The 19445-nt window shown below is 37.7% G+C and overlaps 2 protein-coding genes across 4 annotated transcripts in view; both read left to right on the top strand.

The window, feature by feature from the left end:
- The first annotated feature begins 2027 nt into the window (after nucleotides 1–2027).
- On the top strand, nucleotides 2028–2957 carry LOC146748035 (ribonucleoside-diphosphate reductase subunit M2-like). Its single transcript, XM_085496059.1, has one exon. It carries the CDS (start codon nucleotides 2028–2030, stop codon nucleotides 2955–2957), a length of 930 nt encoding a protein of 309 aa, XP_085352185.1.
- Nucleotides 2958–14903: 11946 nt separating this feature from the next.
- The window catches only part of LOC146748034 (uncharacterized), a 31638-nt gene continuing 27096 nt past the window's right edge, over nucleotides 14904–19445 (top strand). For all 3 annotated transcript variants that reach the window (XM_085507667.1, XM_085507660.1, XM_085507671.1), the window contains exon 1: nucleotides 14904–14996. The gene's annotated coding sequence lies outside the window, so the exon portion shown is untranslated. The remainder of the gene's footprint in view (nucleotides 14997–19445) is intronic.

Genomic DNA, 19445 nt, shown 5'->3' with positions numbered 1-19445 from the left:
CGATTTGTTTTGTTTTTCTTTAACAACAACACCACCACGACGACGACGACGACGACGACGACGACGACGACGACGACTGTGACTATTGTTTTGCCATTGGGCTTTCGTTTTAAGTGTATTTTTCGATATCAAAACTTGACCGGGAAACGTCGGGTGAGTATAAATATCTTTCGGTGACATACACACTTTTGCAAGAAGTCTTGGTACGGGACACCACTCCACCACAATATACGCGTGACAAGCGTCGTTGCCGCCGCTACCCCCCAGTACGGCGGTGGACCCTTGATTTATCGAGTAAAGCACGTTTAAAAAATCGGAATCGTCGCGGACGATTCCCTGTATTTAATTTGTTGCGAACGGTATGGCAATAAGATGGACCAATTACTTTCAGAGGTATTAACCGAAGACATCGTTTGTAAAATATGAGCAAAAACTGTATTCACTATACTAATTTATATAGTACGTTTATTATTACGAACGTACATTGTTGCTTGGCGGTTATCCAGCCATACAGAATTGTTCGGGAAGTAAAACCTTCATGTATATTTTATCGTATTTATACAATTTAAATAACACACCCCACCCCCACCCCCCACCGAATGAAAACTACTGTAATAGTACAAATCTCCGGAATGTTGTGCACGACCACTCATCAGTATATCGATGATAAACACTCGAGACGTTCAAGACTATGTGATTTGTTTTTTTCTATGCGATGCATGATTTTATTGAAATTATAATTGAATACACTCGTGGAATTAATTCGTAACTAAATCGCTGTCTATCGGTTGTTCGTCGGGATTACTGCGTTCTTCCGAATCTTCTAATAGTACGCGTGTTAAAGTATTCGTGAGTTCAATACGTCGACGTCTTTCTTTGTCCAGTTCTTTTTTGTATAATTTCAGTTCAGTCAATTTACGTTCTACAAACTCGTCGTATTTGGATTCCGTATCAATCTCGTAACATTCGTAACAGAAGCCTTCCGAGTCTTCAAAGCCAATTCTTTGACAACCGGTCGTTTTACATTTACTAAACCGTTTAGCTACTCTAAATCCGGGACGACAGCTAGAACAAAAACCGAGATTTTCTCGGGATCCGTACAAGTCACACCCTTGACGTTTACATTTCTGTGAGTTCTTTTTAGTCGCAGCGTGTAAACTTGCCGCGTAACAACGTGTACAGAATCCATCCGTATTCGATGATCCGAAATATTCGCAGCCTTGTCTTTTGCACGTTCGCTTCTTTTTCTTGGAAGCTGAACGTTCGTAACATTCGTGACATAACGAACCCGTTGCTATAGATGTGAAATAATCGCAACCGTTAGTAGAACACTTCACGGGTAAGATAGAACTCGCCATGATGATTTCGTTCACGAATGATTTTGTGTTGTTAATACGAGTTCTTTTTTATACGTTTTGTTTGCAGATACGACATCGACGACGATGCATGAGTTCATCGTGACCGCACGACAGTGATTTGAAGCGTTCGTAATCGTGCAGACCGGTCGCCTGCACACATCGGAACATAAAGAATACCACTTCTTCCATGGGATCAATGTACTCAATCCTCCGACGACGACGGCGGCTTCTCACGGTCGTCTGTAGACGAAGTCCCGGGAACTCTTCGTTAAACCAATTGACAAGATCGTGATGTAATTCTAGAAGGGATGTATTGCCGTGTAAACTGCGCCTACATTTCAGTATCGCGGCTACAGTTCCTTTCATGCGCGAAAAATCACGCAATAAGTCAGTTCTCGTGGCCAGAGATAATAAGAGAGTTGCCACCAGAGTTACACGTTCCACGTCGTCGTCGTCGTCACTATTGTTATCGCGGCGATCTATCTCGACGTGAACTATTTCACGGAGAGCTGGATAAATTGTACCGTTATCTGTCATGAGTCGTATTAAATCGACCGGCGGAGAATGCTGCGACAATATCTTGTTCAATAAAAATCTCCCCTTCTCTAAGGACATCATCGTGATCTATAAATATCCAACCAAAAAGTGAAGTTAATATTCATTCACGGGATGGAACGCTACGTTACTCCCCCAATAAAAAATTCGGATCTTTACGATCTGTGGAAAAAACACGTACGTTGTTTCTGGACTAAAGATGAGATTAACATAACTTCTAGCGACTTGCGAGAATGGAAAGATTTAACGCCCGACGAACGTCATTTTTTTAAATGTATATTGGGTTTCTTTGCCAGCACCGATATTATAGTAAGCGATAATTTAGCTCTTCGGTTTTTAGCCGATCCAAATATTTCGCGAGAAGCGCGATGTTTTTATAGTTTTCAAATCGCTATGGAAAACATACATTCAGAAACTTACATCGAGCTGTTAACGGCCTACGTACCGGAAGAGAAGGAACGTAACGAGCTCCTGTATTCAATTATTTCGTGGCCGTGTATAAACGTGAAATCTAGATGGGCTGTCAAATGGATGAATGACGAGTTTGCGACTTATGCTGAACGACTAGTTGCGTTCGCTGTAGTTGAAGGAATAATGTTTTCATCGTCATTTGCTGGCATATATTGGATTAAGCAACGTGGACTGTTAGCCGGTCTCACACAAGCAAATGAATTTATTTCTCGTGATGAAGGTTTACATTGCACGTTCGCTTGTACGATGTATGGAAAAATAAAACCGCGTTTACCCGATACCAAAGTTAGAAAGATAGTCTTAGAAGGATGTGAAGTTGAAAAATTATTTGTTAAACACGCTCTGCGTAAACCTCTCTTGGGCATGAATTCTCATTTGATGGAAACCTACGTGAATTTCGTCACGGACAACTTATTGACAGACTTAGGTTATGAAAAAGAATTCGGTGTCAACAATCCATTCCCATTCATGGATAATATCTCTATGCAAGGCAAAACAAATTTCTTTGAAAGGAGAGTCACTGAATACACGCGTCTGACTGGCCATGGTTTTACCACTTCAGTCGAATTCTGATATATTTGTTTCTTTCTTTCTTTCTTTCACCATTTACGAGTAGTATGTGTAACGATTAATGTCACATTGTTAACATGATGATGATGAAATATATTAAAAGGTTTCTCGCAGCGCCGGTGACTTGGTGTTTTCGATCAAAAATACTCCGAATTGTAATCGCACTTACCCTGACATACGCGATACTAGCGTTCATATTCGCTAAATATTATACTGTAGAACGATGGCAGATATACGGTGGTTGTCATAAACGGTACTGGGTTGTGGGATTGAACAAATGTAAACGTAGAACAGAGGGTGTGGACATTTACACGCGATGGTTAATAGCTACGGGTATACTGTCGACAATTATATCTATCGTCGTTCCGTGTGTGGCGGAATGGAAATGGGGAAATATACATTCCGTTCACGAATTGCTTTCATTGATACAATACCACAAAAATATATGTCCGACCAAGCTCGACTGCGTTGACGAACAACGGGTATTAGAATTAATGTTAGATTACCACGACGACGTCGTCGTTGTACGGCGACTAGATCATAAGTTTTCGAAATCTATGCAAATTAGAGCGAGGAGATTGGAAATCGTCAAACATGTATGCTCGTGTCTAGTTGTCGAACTATACATGGCAAAGAAAAATAAACGCTACGTTCTATTTGCGACATTATTGTTACTCGTATTAGTAGGCGGGATATTATTACCTTCAGTATCCGCTGCGATAATTATGCGAGACGCGATGTGGTTCTTTCCCGTGTTCATAGCTACAATTGGAATGTACATATGTCCTCTGCACGCTCTCTGTATAATTATTCCATCGTCTGTTACGTTTAGTACCACATACTCAATAATGTTTCTGTTACCGACTATTTCGTGGGTATCGTCATCTGTGATGGCTATTATTATTTCATACAAACGTGAATGTATAGACGAAATTTCTTTCTTAAAAAAAAATGCAAACGAAATGTTTCTCAATTCGTCTTGAATATAAATATCGTAATTATTTTTCTTAAATTTGATGAGATTCTCATAATCTCGTTTTGTATCCTTGTACAATGCCAAATCATGATTTGTACCACTTTCTCGAAAGCGCCGGGGGCTAATCAATTTGCATGTTTTTGCATTACGACATTCCTGGTCAAACCAGGGTTTATTGCTGCGTTTTTGGTTGTGTATTTGATTTATTCTAGTAGAATGGAGCATATTCTCCCCGGTCGAATTCAAAATTTCAGTAAAACTCTGTACAATTTTATTAATGTTGTCATTGCCAATTTCTTGGTTGGTTAGATTTTTTATGTCATCAGCTCTACCCCAAATTTTTGCACGGAAAGTATACTTATACTTATCTTTTTATTATTAAATGCTTCCTTGCTTTTTAATGGTACCGCATTTACTTCTACGGTGTAGCACAATGGAAAATGGTCAGATTCTACCCGAACGGGGATTTCCAAATTATTCACCATTTCAAATAGATCTAGCGAGACAATGACATAATCAACCACACTTCTACCGTCGTTTGCAACACATGTAAAATCACCAACAGGCACATCTGTTCTGCCATTAATAGTGACTAGAGATACAACTTTACACATTGATAATAGTGACTAGAGATAACACTTACACATTGATAATAGTGACTAGAGATAACACTTTACACATTGATAATAGTGACTAGAGATAACACTTTACACATTGATAATAGTGACTAGAGATAACACTTTACACATTGATAATAGTGACTAGAGATAACACTTTACACATTGATAATAGTGACTAGAGATAACACTTTACACATTGATAATAGTGACTAGAGATAACACTTTACACATTGATAATAGTGACTAGAGATAACACTTTACACATTGATAATAGTGACTAGAGATAACACTTTACACATTGATAATAGTGACTAGAGATAACACTTTACACATTGATAATAGTGACTAGAGATAACACTTTACACATTGATAATAGTGACTAGAGATAACACTTTACACATTGATAATAGTGACTAGAGATAACACTTTACACATTGATAATAGTGACTAGAGATAACACTTTACACATTGATAATAGTGACTAGAGATAACACTTTACACATTGATAATAGTGACTAGAGATAACACTTTACACATTGATAATAGTGACTAGAGATAACACTTTACACATTGATAATAGTGACTAGAGATAACACTTTACACATTGATAATAGTGACTAGAGATAACACTTTACACATTGATAATAGTGACTAGAGATAACACTTTACACATTGATAATAGTGACTAGAGATAAAACTTTACACATTGATAATAGTGACTAGAGATACAACTTTACACATTGATAATAGTGACTAGAGATAACACTTACACATTGATAATAGTGACTAGAGATAACACTTTACACATTGATAATAGTGACTATAGATAACACTTTACACATTGATAATAGTGACTAGAGATAACACTTTACACATTGATAATAGTGACTAGAGATAACACTTTACACATTGATAATAGTGACTAGAGATAACATTTTACACATTGATAATAGTGACTAGAGATAACACTTTACACATTGATAATAGTGACTAGAGATAACACTTTACACATTGATAATAGTGACTAGAGATAACACTTTACACATTGATAATAGTGACTAGAGATAACACTTTACACATTGATAATAGTGACTAGAGATAACACTTTACACATTGATAATAGTGACTAGAGATAACACTTTACACATTGATAATAGTGACTAGAGATAACACTTTACACATTGATAATAGTGACTAGAGATAACACTTTACACATTGATAATAGTGACTAGAGATAACACTTTACACATTGATAATAGTGACTAGAGATAACACTTTACACATTGATAATAGTGACTAGAGATAACACTTTACACATTGATAATAGTGACTAGAGATAACACTTTACACATTGATAATAGTGACTAGAGATAACACTTTACACATTGATAATAGTGACTAGAGATAACACTTTACACATTGATAATAGTGACTAGAGATAACACTTTACACATTGATAATAGTGACTAGAGATAACACTTTACACATTGATAATAGTGACTAGAGATAACACTTTACACATTGATAATAGTGACTAGAGATAACACTTTACACATTGATAATAGTGACTAGAGATAACACTTTACACATTGATAATAGTGCCAATGTTTTTGTTCTTTTCACTTGAGGTAACTTTGCAATTTTTCAGGAGGGTTTTTCTTTCATTTTCAAAATATGAGCAGCTCAAAAGAAAATGTTTTTCATCTTCAATATCGCCTTGATCACATTTTTTCTGCTGCCGCTGCTGCTTTCCACTCTTTCTGCTGCCGGTAATTTTGGTTTTCTCCTTCTCCTCAGTTTAATTTCCAAAATGTGATCACTAAGCCTGAATTTTGATAACATTTTACGTAAGCTAAAGTTATTTATTTCATTTAGGTAATTTTCAAGTTCATAGCTATTTTAAATTGTTTATATGTCCTAAGTTTATTGCCATATTACTACTAGTGGATGAGTTTAGCTGTCCTTATCAAGACTGTTTGTATTGGTCTCTTAATTTCACTTTCATGATGTTTGATACCTGGCTAATATTATTACATTGTGCTGTTGCTTTGCTTCATCCAGTTCCTCGTGACCAATAATATTTTCAATAAGTTTTATCCACTTTGATTTAATTGCTTTTTTTTCATTTAATGTACATTTTAGAATATTATTGTCAGCAAACATGCTAAGTCTATACCAATATTTAATTTTTGCTAGAGTTATTTTTATTTTAATTCGAAAATATACCTAACTTTGCTCTTACACCAATAATCTTACACCAAGTATAAAGCGGTAAAACTGACTACCCACTTGCTATAACACATTGTTGTCATTTGATATCTCGTCAGATAAATTTCAGCACCATACATGTTGTCTATTAGGTGTAATCATTATACTCAAATAGCAAAATTCTGTTACTGCTGTTATGTTTTTGTCATCTAGTGTGATATTAATTTTTGTATCATTCTGTTCTAGTGTTGAAAGCCATTACTTTTGTTTTATTTATGTTTACAACACGATTCCATTGGTTACAGTAATATGACAGTTTGTTCAAACAATGTTGTAACCCATCTTGAGTTTCTAACAAAAATACAAGGTCATCTGCATACAAGATTGAGTTTAGAGGTATGTCGCCAATAAAAACAGATTTATCAGTGTTTTCCCTGGCAAGTCATCAGGAATATATTAAACAGGGTTGGTGACAGATTTCAGACCTGTTTAACTCCGCATGTTGATGAAAACCCCTCAGTTATTCCTTCTGGCAACTTTACCTTACATTGTGTATCCTTGTACATTGACTTGATAATATCATGGAAATTACCGTTTATGCCTGAATTTTGTAATTTTAGAAATAGTGCATCTTGCCAAACAAGGTCAAATGCTTTTCTGAAGTCGATGAAGCAACTGTACAAGCATTTCGGATTGTTTTCTACATTCTGACTGTAAAGTGACTTAACAATTGCTGTTCTTAATGGAAGGATAGCATCAGTTGTTCTTTTTTGCTTTCGAAAACCAAACTGTACTTGGGTTAGTAAATTATTACTTTTTAAATAAGAAATCAGTCTTTCATTCATTACACTTGTGAACAATTTTGACAGACAGCTTGACAGTGCAACAGCTCTGTAATTATTCGGATCACATTTATCACCTTTTTATCTAATGGTATCAACATTATTGATTTCCATTTTTTCCGGAAATTTCCCAGTTTTCATGAAATTTTTTAAAGATACAGCAGATTTGTTGCACTCATTATTTCCTTTTTTGTAATGTTTAAAAGAAACATACTTCTTTAAAGAAACGTGGTGGCCGATAACAAAGCCGGCTCAGTTTAGTCCTTATACACGTATGAACACAGGACCAAATAAAACCACTGATAACGATTGTGGGCACACGTGTAAGCAGGCCCGTAGACAGCACTTTTGAATAGGGGGTTCGAAAACAACAATTATATATTTGATGTGAAATGTGTGAATTTTATAATATTCAAAAAGTGTTTTTGAGTTCTGTTACAGACATTTTTATATTATCGGTTTTAAATTAAATTTTATTGGTAAGATATTTCACATAACATCTTTGAACTATTTTACCATTTTAGAGAAGGGGTCCTGAGCCATTCCTCACCTACAGACAAACACATCCACAATATTGATCCACTACGGCAAAATGTTGTACACAAAAAAGACAAGACTGTATTTTAAGGCTACTTACGAGTTTTTTCGCTCTTCGCAGATGTCGAAATCTGTCTACAATTATTCATTTTAGTATTAGTCAATTTTGTATTATGTAATTTTATTTCTGTACAGGGCCTCAGCCTATCGTACAAAATGTAATGGGTAGAAAAGTGCGTAGCACGTTTTAAACACAATACAACATCCATGTAAACATATGGTACTAAGTTAAGCTGAATTCATATTCATCTCGTCGCTTGAAAACTTTTAAAAGATATAGAGCTATTTGATATATGGTGTGGCAGTTTGTGTAGCGACGACGTAAGCCTGGATTGTCAGTATTTGCACAATTGCATAGGGTTATTGACAAAAGATCAGCCCTTAGATCATTATAAAATGGACATATAAAAACAAAGTGAATTTCATTTTCTACCATGCTAAATTCGAACGTATCACTGCAAAAACTAAAAAAATATTGATCTAACTGTATTTTTGTGTGTCTGCCTAATTCAACATTATGTTTATGGCCAAAACAGCGAAAACTCGTCAGTATATATTTTGGTCTATAATTGCTTGACAATAAATCTCCCAGGTTATAATACTACTTTGATTTTTCCAAAAGTACACAGCCTGGATGATTGTGAAATTGAGGCATGCCACTATTTTTTTTTATTTTTTGAGTAAATATCCCTAAGAAATTTGCAGTATCTCCAACTTGTTTTTCAAAGCAGACAATGCCGAAACTATATTTGAACAGTAGATTTTTATGTGGGTTTCCCAAGCAAGTCTGTCGGTCTTGTCCAGTCGTTTAAGCATGATATAACATGTTTTGGAGTTTCAGTAATTTCAACCAATATGAGATACAACGCTTGAAATAATGGCAGCCCTCCACATTCATTCGTTCCTTTGTACAACTATTAATGCTAAGTACCGGGTAGATATCTGCAAAATGTTATCTGTACCCTCTCGATTTCTGAATTTACGTACCCGCATATCGCTACCATAAGAAATAGTTGGCACAATGACTGCATCAAACAAATTAAATGCACTAACCAATGGCATACTATCAAGTTTCTTACAGTATGTAAATATATTTGGTTCACTGTAAATCTGTTTTTAGAGGGCGGTAAAATAATATGCATACAGTGGCAGTTTAGCAGCGGTCTCAATAGACTTCAATGACTTCAACTCCTTTTATGAGCCCACTAAAAATATAGTAAATTTTCTGAGACATCAAAAAAAAACGTGTAAAAAAATATGTTTGCAATTTATGATTGATCGCATAGTTTCAGTGCTGAAGCAACACTGTGCGGTACATTGTTGGCTGTATGATGAAATTATTTGCACATATCTGTTAATCGACTTAATTAGCTGACTACTAACGAATGGCTGTGTTATGTCTGTCATCGTTTCGGCCCATTTGAGGTTCTGGATGGAACTCGACTCAGTGATTTGGAACTAATTACGAGATAACCGTCGCTATTTGGACTACTATTTCTGACAGTTAGTATTCGCAGATATTAATGTAGTGAACGATTAATCAAAATATATGACGTGTTCAGTACTTAGTGTGATTGGCTGTATGATTGAAGGTTACGCTCTAGAGTCTGTTTACTGCTTTGTAATTGGTTAAGGTTTTGAAAGTGAATAAAGTTGTTTGAGTTGGTCTTGGCGAGTACACGAGGAGAGACGCAGTCCTGGAGAGTCTTGGGGTGAGTCTTGAGACGCAGTCTAGAGAGAGTCTTGGGTCAGCCTTGCGATAGTCTTGGGGACTTTTCCCCAGGGCGCAGTGTCTTATAGAGTGCTCGACTGACCGACTAAGACGAAAGCTGAAATGTATTTCGTTGTGCGTGTCTTATTTTACTGTAAAGTTTAAGTGACGTTCCCGATCCCGTACCTCAAGGGGACGCGATAGAGAGACGAGACGATATTCCCCCCTGGCACGTGTGGAGAACTCCTAGGCCGAAGAATTACCCCCTGATAGCTGCAAGAAGCTCTTCGACCTATACAACTCGTGATAATAAATCTTCGGCATTTTTTTAATGATATGTTCAACCCGTAGCTGTACACTATTGCCAATAACACAGGCTACACGTACTAATACAATAAGTTAACTACATTTGGCTGATACACTTGGAACAAAACAGTATATATGCCATCATTAACTTGAAGAATACAAAACTAATGAACCAAACTAGGAAAGTACAGAGTTGTGTTGTCGTGTCAATCCCGTTCGATCCCCACACTTTACTAACTGAGCGAACATTAGCACAAGACAAACTGCCCTATTCAGAACCACCCCATCATTCAGAAAGTGACTATCATTACATTATTGTTTCAATGTTGTTTTAATATTTAACATCAGGTGCTTGAACGCGATCTTCATTACACCATCGCGGAAAAAAACGAATAAAAGCTAGCCTATTTATAACAACCTGTTTGGGTTGGCTGCTGTTGAGCTGAGACGGCATAACTTCACGATTGACATTTAAAGCTCGTTGCCACCTAAATGCTCATTACTATGCATTACTCAGTACATTACTCTGATAGTTACCTCACAGAGTCAAGTGATTTAAACAATGATAATTATTTTAATTAATACTGTTTGTTTTATTATGTTCTAATCTACGATCACAAATCTATTCACTTCCAAAATTTAGGGGGTTCGACCGAACCCCCCCCCCCCCGCCCCAAACTACGGGCATGTGTGAGCACGATCTACTTTTAAATTATCTCGTCTCAGCAAACCATCTTTGAAATGGGAATCTTAGAGTGCATGGACCCGGCCAAAATTTTAAGTCGGGGCTGGCAAAAGTTAACTGTTCAGTCAAAACCCAAGCAGTTTGCCGATTCGCTGGCGAGTTTCCAAATTGACTGCCTTACATTTATTTATTTATTAACACACAACATCCCCCCCGGAGGGGATGAAAAGGGTTACAAATAAAATATTAGTAAAAGAAAAATAACTACATGAAAAGTAAGGGAACAAAAAAGCATTAAAAAAAAGAAAGATAAAATTGTATACGAGGAATGTGTTACTGGCTTAGTTTATGTAGGTGCTGCTGTCTTGTATGAAAACAGTTTTTTAAATATTGCGCTAAAGGAATTGACATTTTCTCGTTACTTAGTAATGATATGAATTTATTTTCATTACAATGTAAAGTTTTGATCTTATTTCGTTGTAATGAGGACAATTTATGACAAAATGTTGTTCATCTTCAACATGGTCATTGTCGCACATATTGCAGACTCTGTCTTTAAAATCCAAACCTATATGCCGGCCTGTTTCAATTTTCAGACAGTGGTTGCCAAGTCTAAATTTTGTTAAGGATTTGCGAAGTTCATTGTTTTTCATAATTGTTAAGTAGTTTTCTTGTTCGATTTTGGTTTTAAAAAGTTTGTAGGTTCTTAGTTTATTTTTAGAATTTGATTTTTTCCTATTGTCATTATTTATTTCATTTTTCCACTCAGTTGTAAACTCTTCTTTTAATTTCTCATCAATTGTTTTTAGTTTTGATAATGAGATAATATTTGTTTCATTTAAAAGATAAGAATGGTTTATATATTTTAATATCAAATCAAGTCTTTAAAACCATTTACTTTTAATAATTTTATTGACATAGTATGCTTCTAGAAGTAGAGTATTTGTGGAATTTGCAATACGATTGGCATATTTTATCATTTGTTTCTTAATAAAAAAGTCAAGAGGTAATTTTCCCAATTCACTATAAATTGCCATAATTGGTGTATTTTTTGAGATACCAAGCATGTACCGATATTATGTAAGCTGGACATCCTCTACAATTGATTTTGTAGAACGTTCTTCTCCCCAAATGTCACTCCCATACACAATAACTGGTCTGATAAGTTTATCAAATAGTGACAGTAGTATGGACACGTCCAGATTACCAGATCCAATTTTGGTCTTTAATGAGAATAAGGCTTTTATTCCTTTTCTTTTCAGGTTTTTCATGGCATCTTTAAATTTACCATGCCTTACAATGTAATACTTCCGAGACTTATAACTTGACCCGGCTAATTACACCCTGTGTTAGTAGAGCGTATCGAACTATCATGAGTGCTGGGTTGAAAGTTCAGGCCAGGTCTCATTCGCTATTTGATGCTTGATGGCGTTCTTCAGTCTGGTTTTCTTTGGGTGACCGGAGTGAAGTCATCCGCCAGTCGCCATCCGCCAGCCAGAATATCTCACAGTAAAATATTTGTTCTGTTCATACAAAATAAAAATGTTACCTACATTTATAATCGCTGTTTTATACGGAAGCCTAATAGGGCCACGCTTTGTAAAAAATTAAAAAATTGTATCTCGTTATTACGATGTAGCGAAGTTCGTCATTGACGCTGCAGGTCGGCGTCTTCTACACCGATCTGACGCATATCGCGCTAGGTGTGCCAGGAGTGTGTTCGAAATTTCGAACGTTTCGAAGTCAATTGTCGATTGCCACGTATTTTACGGATATATTAAATCGTTTCAGAGACCTATTTACTAAATAATGATAAATGAAACTTAGAAAACTTGTAAGAACAAACTGGGCCCAAATTGCGCAAATTGCAATAAGTTTACGCTGCTAGAGTCTGGTTCGAATGGAGTTTTACGCGTGATTTTATTGCGCTCAAGGACGTTCTATTTTCGAACTAGTTGAAACCGGAAATAACGCAACTACTTTCGAACTTCAAACCCAAATTTGATTATCGTTATTATGTGTTAGTTTCTGTTGTTTCAAAGATTGAATTATGTATGACAATAATATTTCACTCTATAAACAATATTTTACTAAAATATGTGATTAAAAGGCAACCCAAATTGTAAAAAGCAATATCAAGTTCCGCGTATAAACACTGTTGTAAAGAGGCGGCGGAGCGGAATTTTAGCCAAAATCGGCTAGTAAGGCGTCATATGACACAGGTTTGTGCGAACTCCGCACAGTTCGATGCGCGTTACTTATCATCACTGCACAAAGCAGCTTTGCATAGAACTCATTTGCATATTCGAATATGTTCTAACTACAAGACCCTGTCGGTTAACAAAATTATGCGTAAGTCACTGGGTTACTTTAATCACTTTATTAAGAGGTTTCACGCCCTGACTCTAATAAAATGTTCAGTTATTTATACAAAATATACATGATTTGCGTTAGAAAATTACAATCCTTTCCTACATGCCAAAGCACTAGTTTCTACTATAAATGACTAACTTTATAAACTTACTAGAACCTGTGTGTTCTATTGCTGTTAGACGCGCAAAATCGAACCCGTTCAAGCCAGAAATAGTATCCTCGGGACCCGCCCCCCCCACTCCCTATATTTAGGGGGGGGCCTATGCTTGTTCCCTCATTTTTTTGACCCCCGTTATCTAGGGAAAAGAAGAAAATTAAACCCCCCTTTCACGGGCTTTTCCGATGAATTTCACCCCCTATCTAGGGAAATTTTCAGTCTAGAACTCCTTTCTAGGGAACTTTTCATTCTAGACCCCCCCTATCTAGGGAACATTTCAGCATAGACCCCCTTTTAGGGAAGTGTGTTTTTGTGCACTTGCAGTGCAATGAAGTATGTAATCAAACAACCTATTTGTAAATAAAGCTCATTGCACATTTAATTACCACAAAATACCCCTTGAGAGTCAATTCACCATTCCATTAAGAAGGTTTATAAGCAGGTTTTTTTTGTATATCTCGGGAAGTGTTTTGAAATACACCCCCTATTTTGAGAATCTCGGGAAAACAAGCAAAAAATACCCCCTTTTCTACGATTTTCTCGGGAAAATGTTCCCGAGACAGATCGTCAAAAAGTACTCCCTTTCCCGAGAAAATGGGAACGCGCATGCGGCCCCCTATGGATCCTGAGTGGGGGGGGGGGGGGCTCGGGGGCGGAGCTACGTCACGGACGTTCTGCGTTGCTAAGACGCGCACCACTGTACCACGTATTTCTATGGGCTTTGTGCGCGGTACTGTGGAACGCCGGTGGAGCCGGTGAAAACTCGAGAAAACAACACAAACTCAACTTTGAAGTAATCCTGAACAACCAAATTTATATATGTTACACACGTAGGACTAATCTTGTTACACTGTTCAGGGGAGTCTCAACAAACATCCCAAAGTACCGTTTTCTGCGAGTTTGTGGTCTTTGTTTTCACCGCGAGGGTTGCCAGGCGGTAGAAATTGCCCGGATGTCCGCACCCCCGAGGATTGATATATTCACCAGAATACAAGATGAACGGAAATGTTAGGAAACCCCTTTCAGTGAAATTAGTCTTTAATGTTTCTTTCCCAACTATATTCGTTAACAGAACGTTTCTTTCCTCCAAGTTTTAGTGTATCACGTGCGCCATTTCACCACTATAACATTACCTCGCAAAACATGCATAGTCCGCGATAAAATGGTTCGTATTTACGTTTTTACTGAAGTCTGACATTAATAAATAGTTCGGATGTCACATACGTTTTTTTCCCACTTTTTGTAGTACGTTTTTTTCAGATGTAACAGGTACAAGAAAATGGCCGTGCGTAGTGAGGTGATTGGCCACAAAATATGAAGGCTGCCTGTGGCAGAGGCACTATTGCGTAAAGCGCAAAGGCCTCTTGGGAAGGAGATTGAAGTTTGTGCTGGGACAGCGCTTCCGGTGACGACACAACGGAAGTTCGTTTTTCGAGAAAAAAAAAAGGGCCAGTGTGTACCGTCATGCATTTCGTGTGAGTAATCCGCATGCGCACCATTGCTCAGGCGTGTTGGTGGCGGTTCGTCCAAACCTGGTTCTGTTTCACTTGTTGGCAAGTTTTAATTGGTAAGTATTATACCTACATGATTCACGTTTGACTTTGACAGGTTGAGAATATGAAAAAATACGTCTATATGGCAACTGACGGAAAAAATAGCAGTCTCGATTGTCTGTTTCAAAGCACAGGCGCTCGGAACGTTTCTTGGCTAATAAAAAATGATCTAAAGTGGGATCGGCATATGTCGCACCCATAGTTTTCTCTTGTAAACTTTGGGGCAACAGTCGCTTCCTGTCCCTTGTTGTGAGATTGTGTAAGTTGTTGCCACATTTTTTGTAAGTTTGTATGCTGTGCTCAACCTTGTGTGATAGTGACATCCCCCGTTTTCATGAATGGTCTCGCCCATCATCGGTTGTTTACTTCTAGAACACTGTCATGTGATCATGGCGAACCTCGTAGGAAACAGTGGAATCTGTACAAATAAGCAAATAACACCGAATAAACGGCAAGGTAAAGACTATGTCTAATTATAGTAAATACGTACTGCGTGCGTGACTCGAACCGGCGCTCGCGTACGGCACCTAATCGCCTAGCTTCACGCCACTACACGTCTTCCCCTCGGCCACCGGGCATCCCCAAAAAAGGATGCCTAATAACCGAGCTTATTACGTGCAGAGAACGTGAAACCCGTCCACGCGATACGCGCCACACAGCATGGCCAGAATGCGGCAAAGGCCTTCAGATCTGGCTGTAGTAGGATGGTGAAAGTAATGGTACAGCATTTTAACAGTGAATAAGTACTGAGAAATAATTTTAATCTGTACGAAGTTGTTATGAATGATGTGACTCGCGCATAGCAATGGGCTGAGTACGCTTCAACGCTAGATCAGAACTTAGCGAGAGGGACGAACAGCGCGAGAATGAAGGAACGAACATCGCGAGGAGGAGGAAACAGGAGAAACAGCGCGAGGAGGAAAATACTTGAACAAAAAGGAAGGACGGGGAAGCAACGGAAACGCGGTGGGGAAGAGTGAGTGTTGGACAGGCTTATCGTGACACGAACACTGCGCAGTACATGATTTGTATAGCTGCGGTTCCGTAGCTCTTTGGTGCGACCTACAATCGAATTTCGCCCTAACAATTTCATTTGGACGTCTTTTTTTTAATTTTGTAGTTGTACGTCGAACATAGAGCTACGGGATCTATCACAGTTTAATAACAGAAATCTGGCATACGTAAATTAAATCGCTTTTGCTTTCGATTACTATGGTATGACGTACCTTTATTGTGAATTGATTGCTGGATGAATAACATACAAACTTTTGTTTGCAATTTGTGTTTATAAATAAGCAATAATTTGTGATATTTTACAATTACCGCGGAAACCAAGCAAATTACGAGAAAACGGCAGCCATTGACATCCCACACTCCCTAGCACAGAATAAATGTAATCTCGTTTGGCGGTCATGTGATACAGTGGTGGAAGAATAAAACTCACTCTTCCCATTATTCTAATTGTTCCAAGAAAGCAATCACATACAGTATTTATAATTGTATGATTTTTGTTTAATAATAGAAACTACATGTAGTTGCATAAACGCAATTTATCTACTGATTTCGGTCACGTGGTACAAAATTATAGGTCTCGCGTAATTTGCTATAAACTCTGAAATACAAAATGGCGTCTTTCGTCTTGTTATTTTCCTGCGACTCGGTGTACGGTAAATAAAGTCAATTTTTTATGACCACCGTCATCATTTCACAGCGCAAATAGGTTCTGGTCATTGTTTGGAAGTAAATAAACATAGTGAGTACTTTCGAAGGTCTTAAAATGTGATTTTCGCGACGACCAAATTTGGCATGTGGATTTTAACCGGTATTCAGTCGCACAAGGCCCCATAGCCCTATGGGCCGGCCAGAGTCAGTCACGTAAATAATGCGGTCGGCAACATAGGGCTATGATTCCACAGCTAATGATTTGTATTGTTTGCGACAAGTGCTTGTAGGAAATTGAGTCGGACTTGGTTGTAATACAGCGCAACGTATGTAAAGTACTAGCTGCAGTTCTGTAGCTCGCTTGGTTTCGCTGTCGGTTATTTTGTTCGTCGTGGTGTTAACGCGAAACCAGGGAGCTACAGTTCCATCCTATGCGAGTTACCATATTTTACCGACCTGAAATCAGGTCGGGCGGTAACAGCCGTTATTTTTCATTATTTTCGCCTCAAGTTTCTACTTTTCTACTGTCGATGGGTCCCGAAACTGTTTCATCAATTATTTTGAGGGCGATTGTCCGAAATTGGTCGATTTCACGACGAAAATCGCGGAAAACTACAGCGAAATCCCCGCGTTTGCCGCCATCTTGAATAAGTTATCGTGACGTCACAAGGCGTCACAGTTTTCCAATTTCACGCAGTTTTCGTCGTGAAAACGACCAATTTCGAACAATCGCCCTCAAAATAATTGATGAAACAGTTTCGGGACCCATCGACAGTAGAAAAGTAGAAACTTGAGGCGAAAATAATGAAAAATAACGGCTGTTACCGCCCGACCTGATTTCAGGTCGGTAAAATATGGTAACTCGCATAGGATGGAACTGTAGCTCCCTGGTTTCGCGTTAACACCACGACGAACAAAATAACCGACAGCGAAACCAAGCGAGCTACAGAACTGCAGCTAGTAAAGTACGTGTGTATGAAGTCTAGTGTGTGAAATCTTGCTGTTCCTGTGGTGCCGTATATTGTTGTTTTGCCTCGCTGTGACAGAAATCCCCCAGGAAATCGCCGTTTATGTGTTCTGACGTGGAAAAGCAGCTAAAGACCGAATAGTGAACATTGACTTGTGAGTTATTTATCAGTGCACTTATTTCTGTTTATTCAGACTTTTCTTGGGTTGTTTCCCCTTTTTTATTTGTCACTGTGTGTATCTGTGTATGCGCGTGAGAGACGTCAGTGTCTTGTTAGCTCAAATGTCAGTTTGTTGTTTCTTATTGCTTGCATTTAGACGTTGTACTAATATTTGGGGTCACTTGTGTTAGGTGGTGACAGTATTTGAGGAAATTTTACCCATTTGTGTTTAGTTGGGTTTCTCTTAATATATTTCTGTGCCGCGCGAATTTCCTTTTGCGTTTATCGATTCTACTTTTAGCCAGCTGACATTATACGTAGCAAGACTATGCGTTTGTGTGAGTGAGTGGCAACAGGTTGCACGCTATTCTAAATAGTGTGATTTTCTTTATTTATTGACACAAAAGTAATTGTATTTCATTCGAGTGTGGCAAGTTTACTAGTTTGAACATAGCCTATTTATGTGTACCTTGCCTACATTGATATTATTGAATATAGCCAATTTATTGTGTATCTTTAGTGTGTATTTCTTATTATATTGTCACCTGTGTTATGTACTTATAGCAGTGCAAGGCTTGTTGAAGTGCATTTACGGTGATATTGAACTTGGATAGTTGTTATATTATATTGCCAACATAGTTATTATTGACTGCTGCATAGTATCTAGCTATGAGCTGAGTTTTGCTGTGCATTTTTATACAACGTTTGTGTACTATTGTGTATGAAATTTAACACATTTTGTTGATATTTTGCCTTATTTATTAAATGCTCATGTTGACTTGTAACTGAGACTTTGTTGTCAGCCTATTGCTTCCTGTGCTGTCCTGTATCTGTTTTGAGTCATCACCTCAACCCATCAAAGCATTTTTGAACATAGCCTATTTATGTGTACCTTGCCTACATTGATATTATTGAATATAGCCAATTTATTGTGTATCTTTAGTGTGTATTTCTTATTATATTGTCACCTGTGTTATGTACTTATAGCAGTGCAAGGCTTGTTGAAGTGCATTTACGGTGATATTGAACTTGGATAGTTGTTATATTGTTATATTATATTGCCAACATAGTTATTATTGACTGCTGCATAGTATCTAGCTATGAGCTGAGTTTTGCTGTGCATTTTTATACAACGTTTGTGTACTATTGTGTATGAAATTTAACACATTTTGTTGATATTTTGCCTTATTTATTAAATGCTCATGTTGACTTGTAACTGAGACTTTGTTGTCAGCCTATTGCTTCCTGTGCTGTCCTGTATCTGTTTTGAGTCATCACCTCAACCCATCAAAGCATTTTTGAATACCGACTCGTGACACCACGAATCGCCCCTGAAGATAAAATTCTATCGTATACTCTCACCAGTGGGGTCCCAGAGCTAGCTGGCCCTACACCAACAGCAGAGGAAAGAAACGAGAGGTGCAACACATAGTTAGTCAGTCGCCGGTAAATTCCCCTACTACTCATATAATAACACAAGGTAGGAAAGCGTTGACACCATGACATCGAAACTTCCCGAAAATAACACGATTTTCCAAATTATATTTCGATCCGCTTCACACAACTCAAGCATGATATCGGTAGAAACTATCGATCGACTTACATTTCCTTTATTCGAACTAAAATGGGTTAAATCCTGTGAAAATCGAAACACCAGAGCAATATGAATCAACC

The sequence above is a fragment of the Saccoglossus kowalevskii genome, chromosome 2 (genome assembly GCF_978046115.1).
Source record: "Saccoglossus kowalevskii chromosome 2, keSacKowa6.1, whole genome shotgun sequence".
Lineage (NCBI taxonomy): Eukaryota > Metazoa > Hemichordata > Enteropneusta > Harrimaniidae > Saccoglossus > Saccoglossus kowalevskii.
Note: the sequence above shows the minus strand (reverse complement) of the source record. Positions and strands in the feature narration are given on the sequence as shown.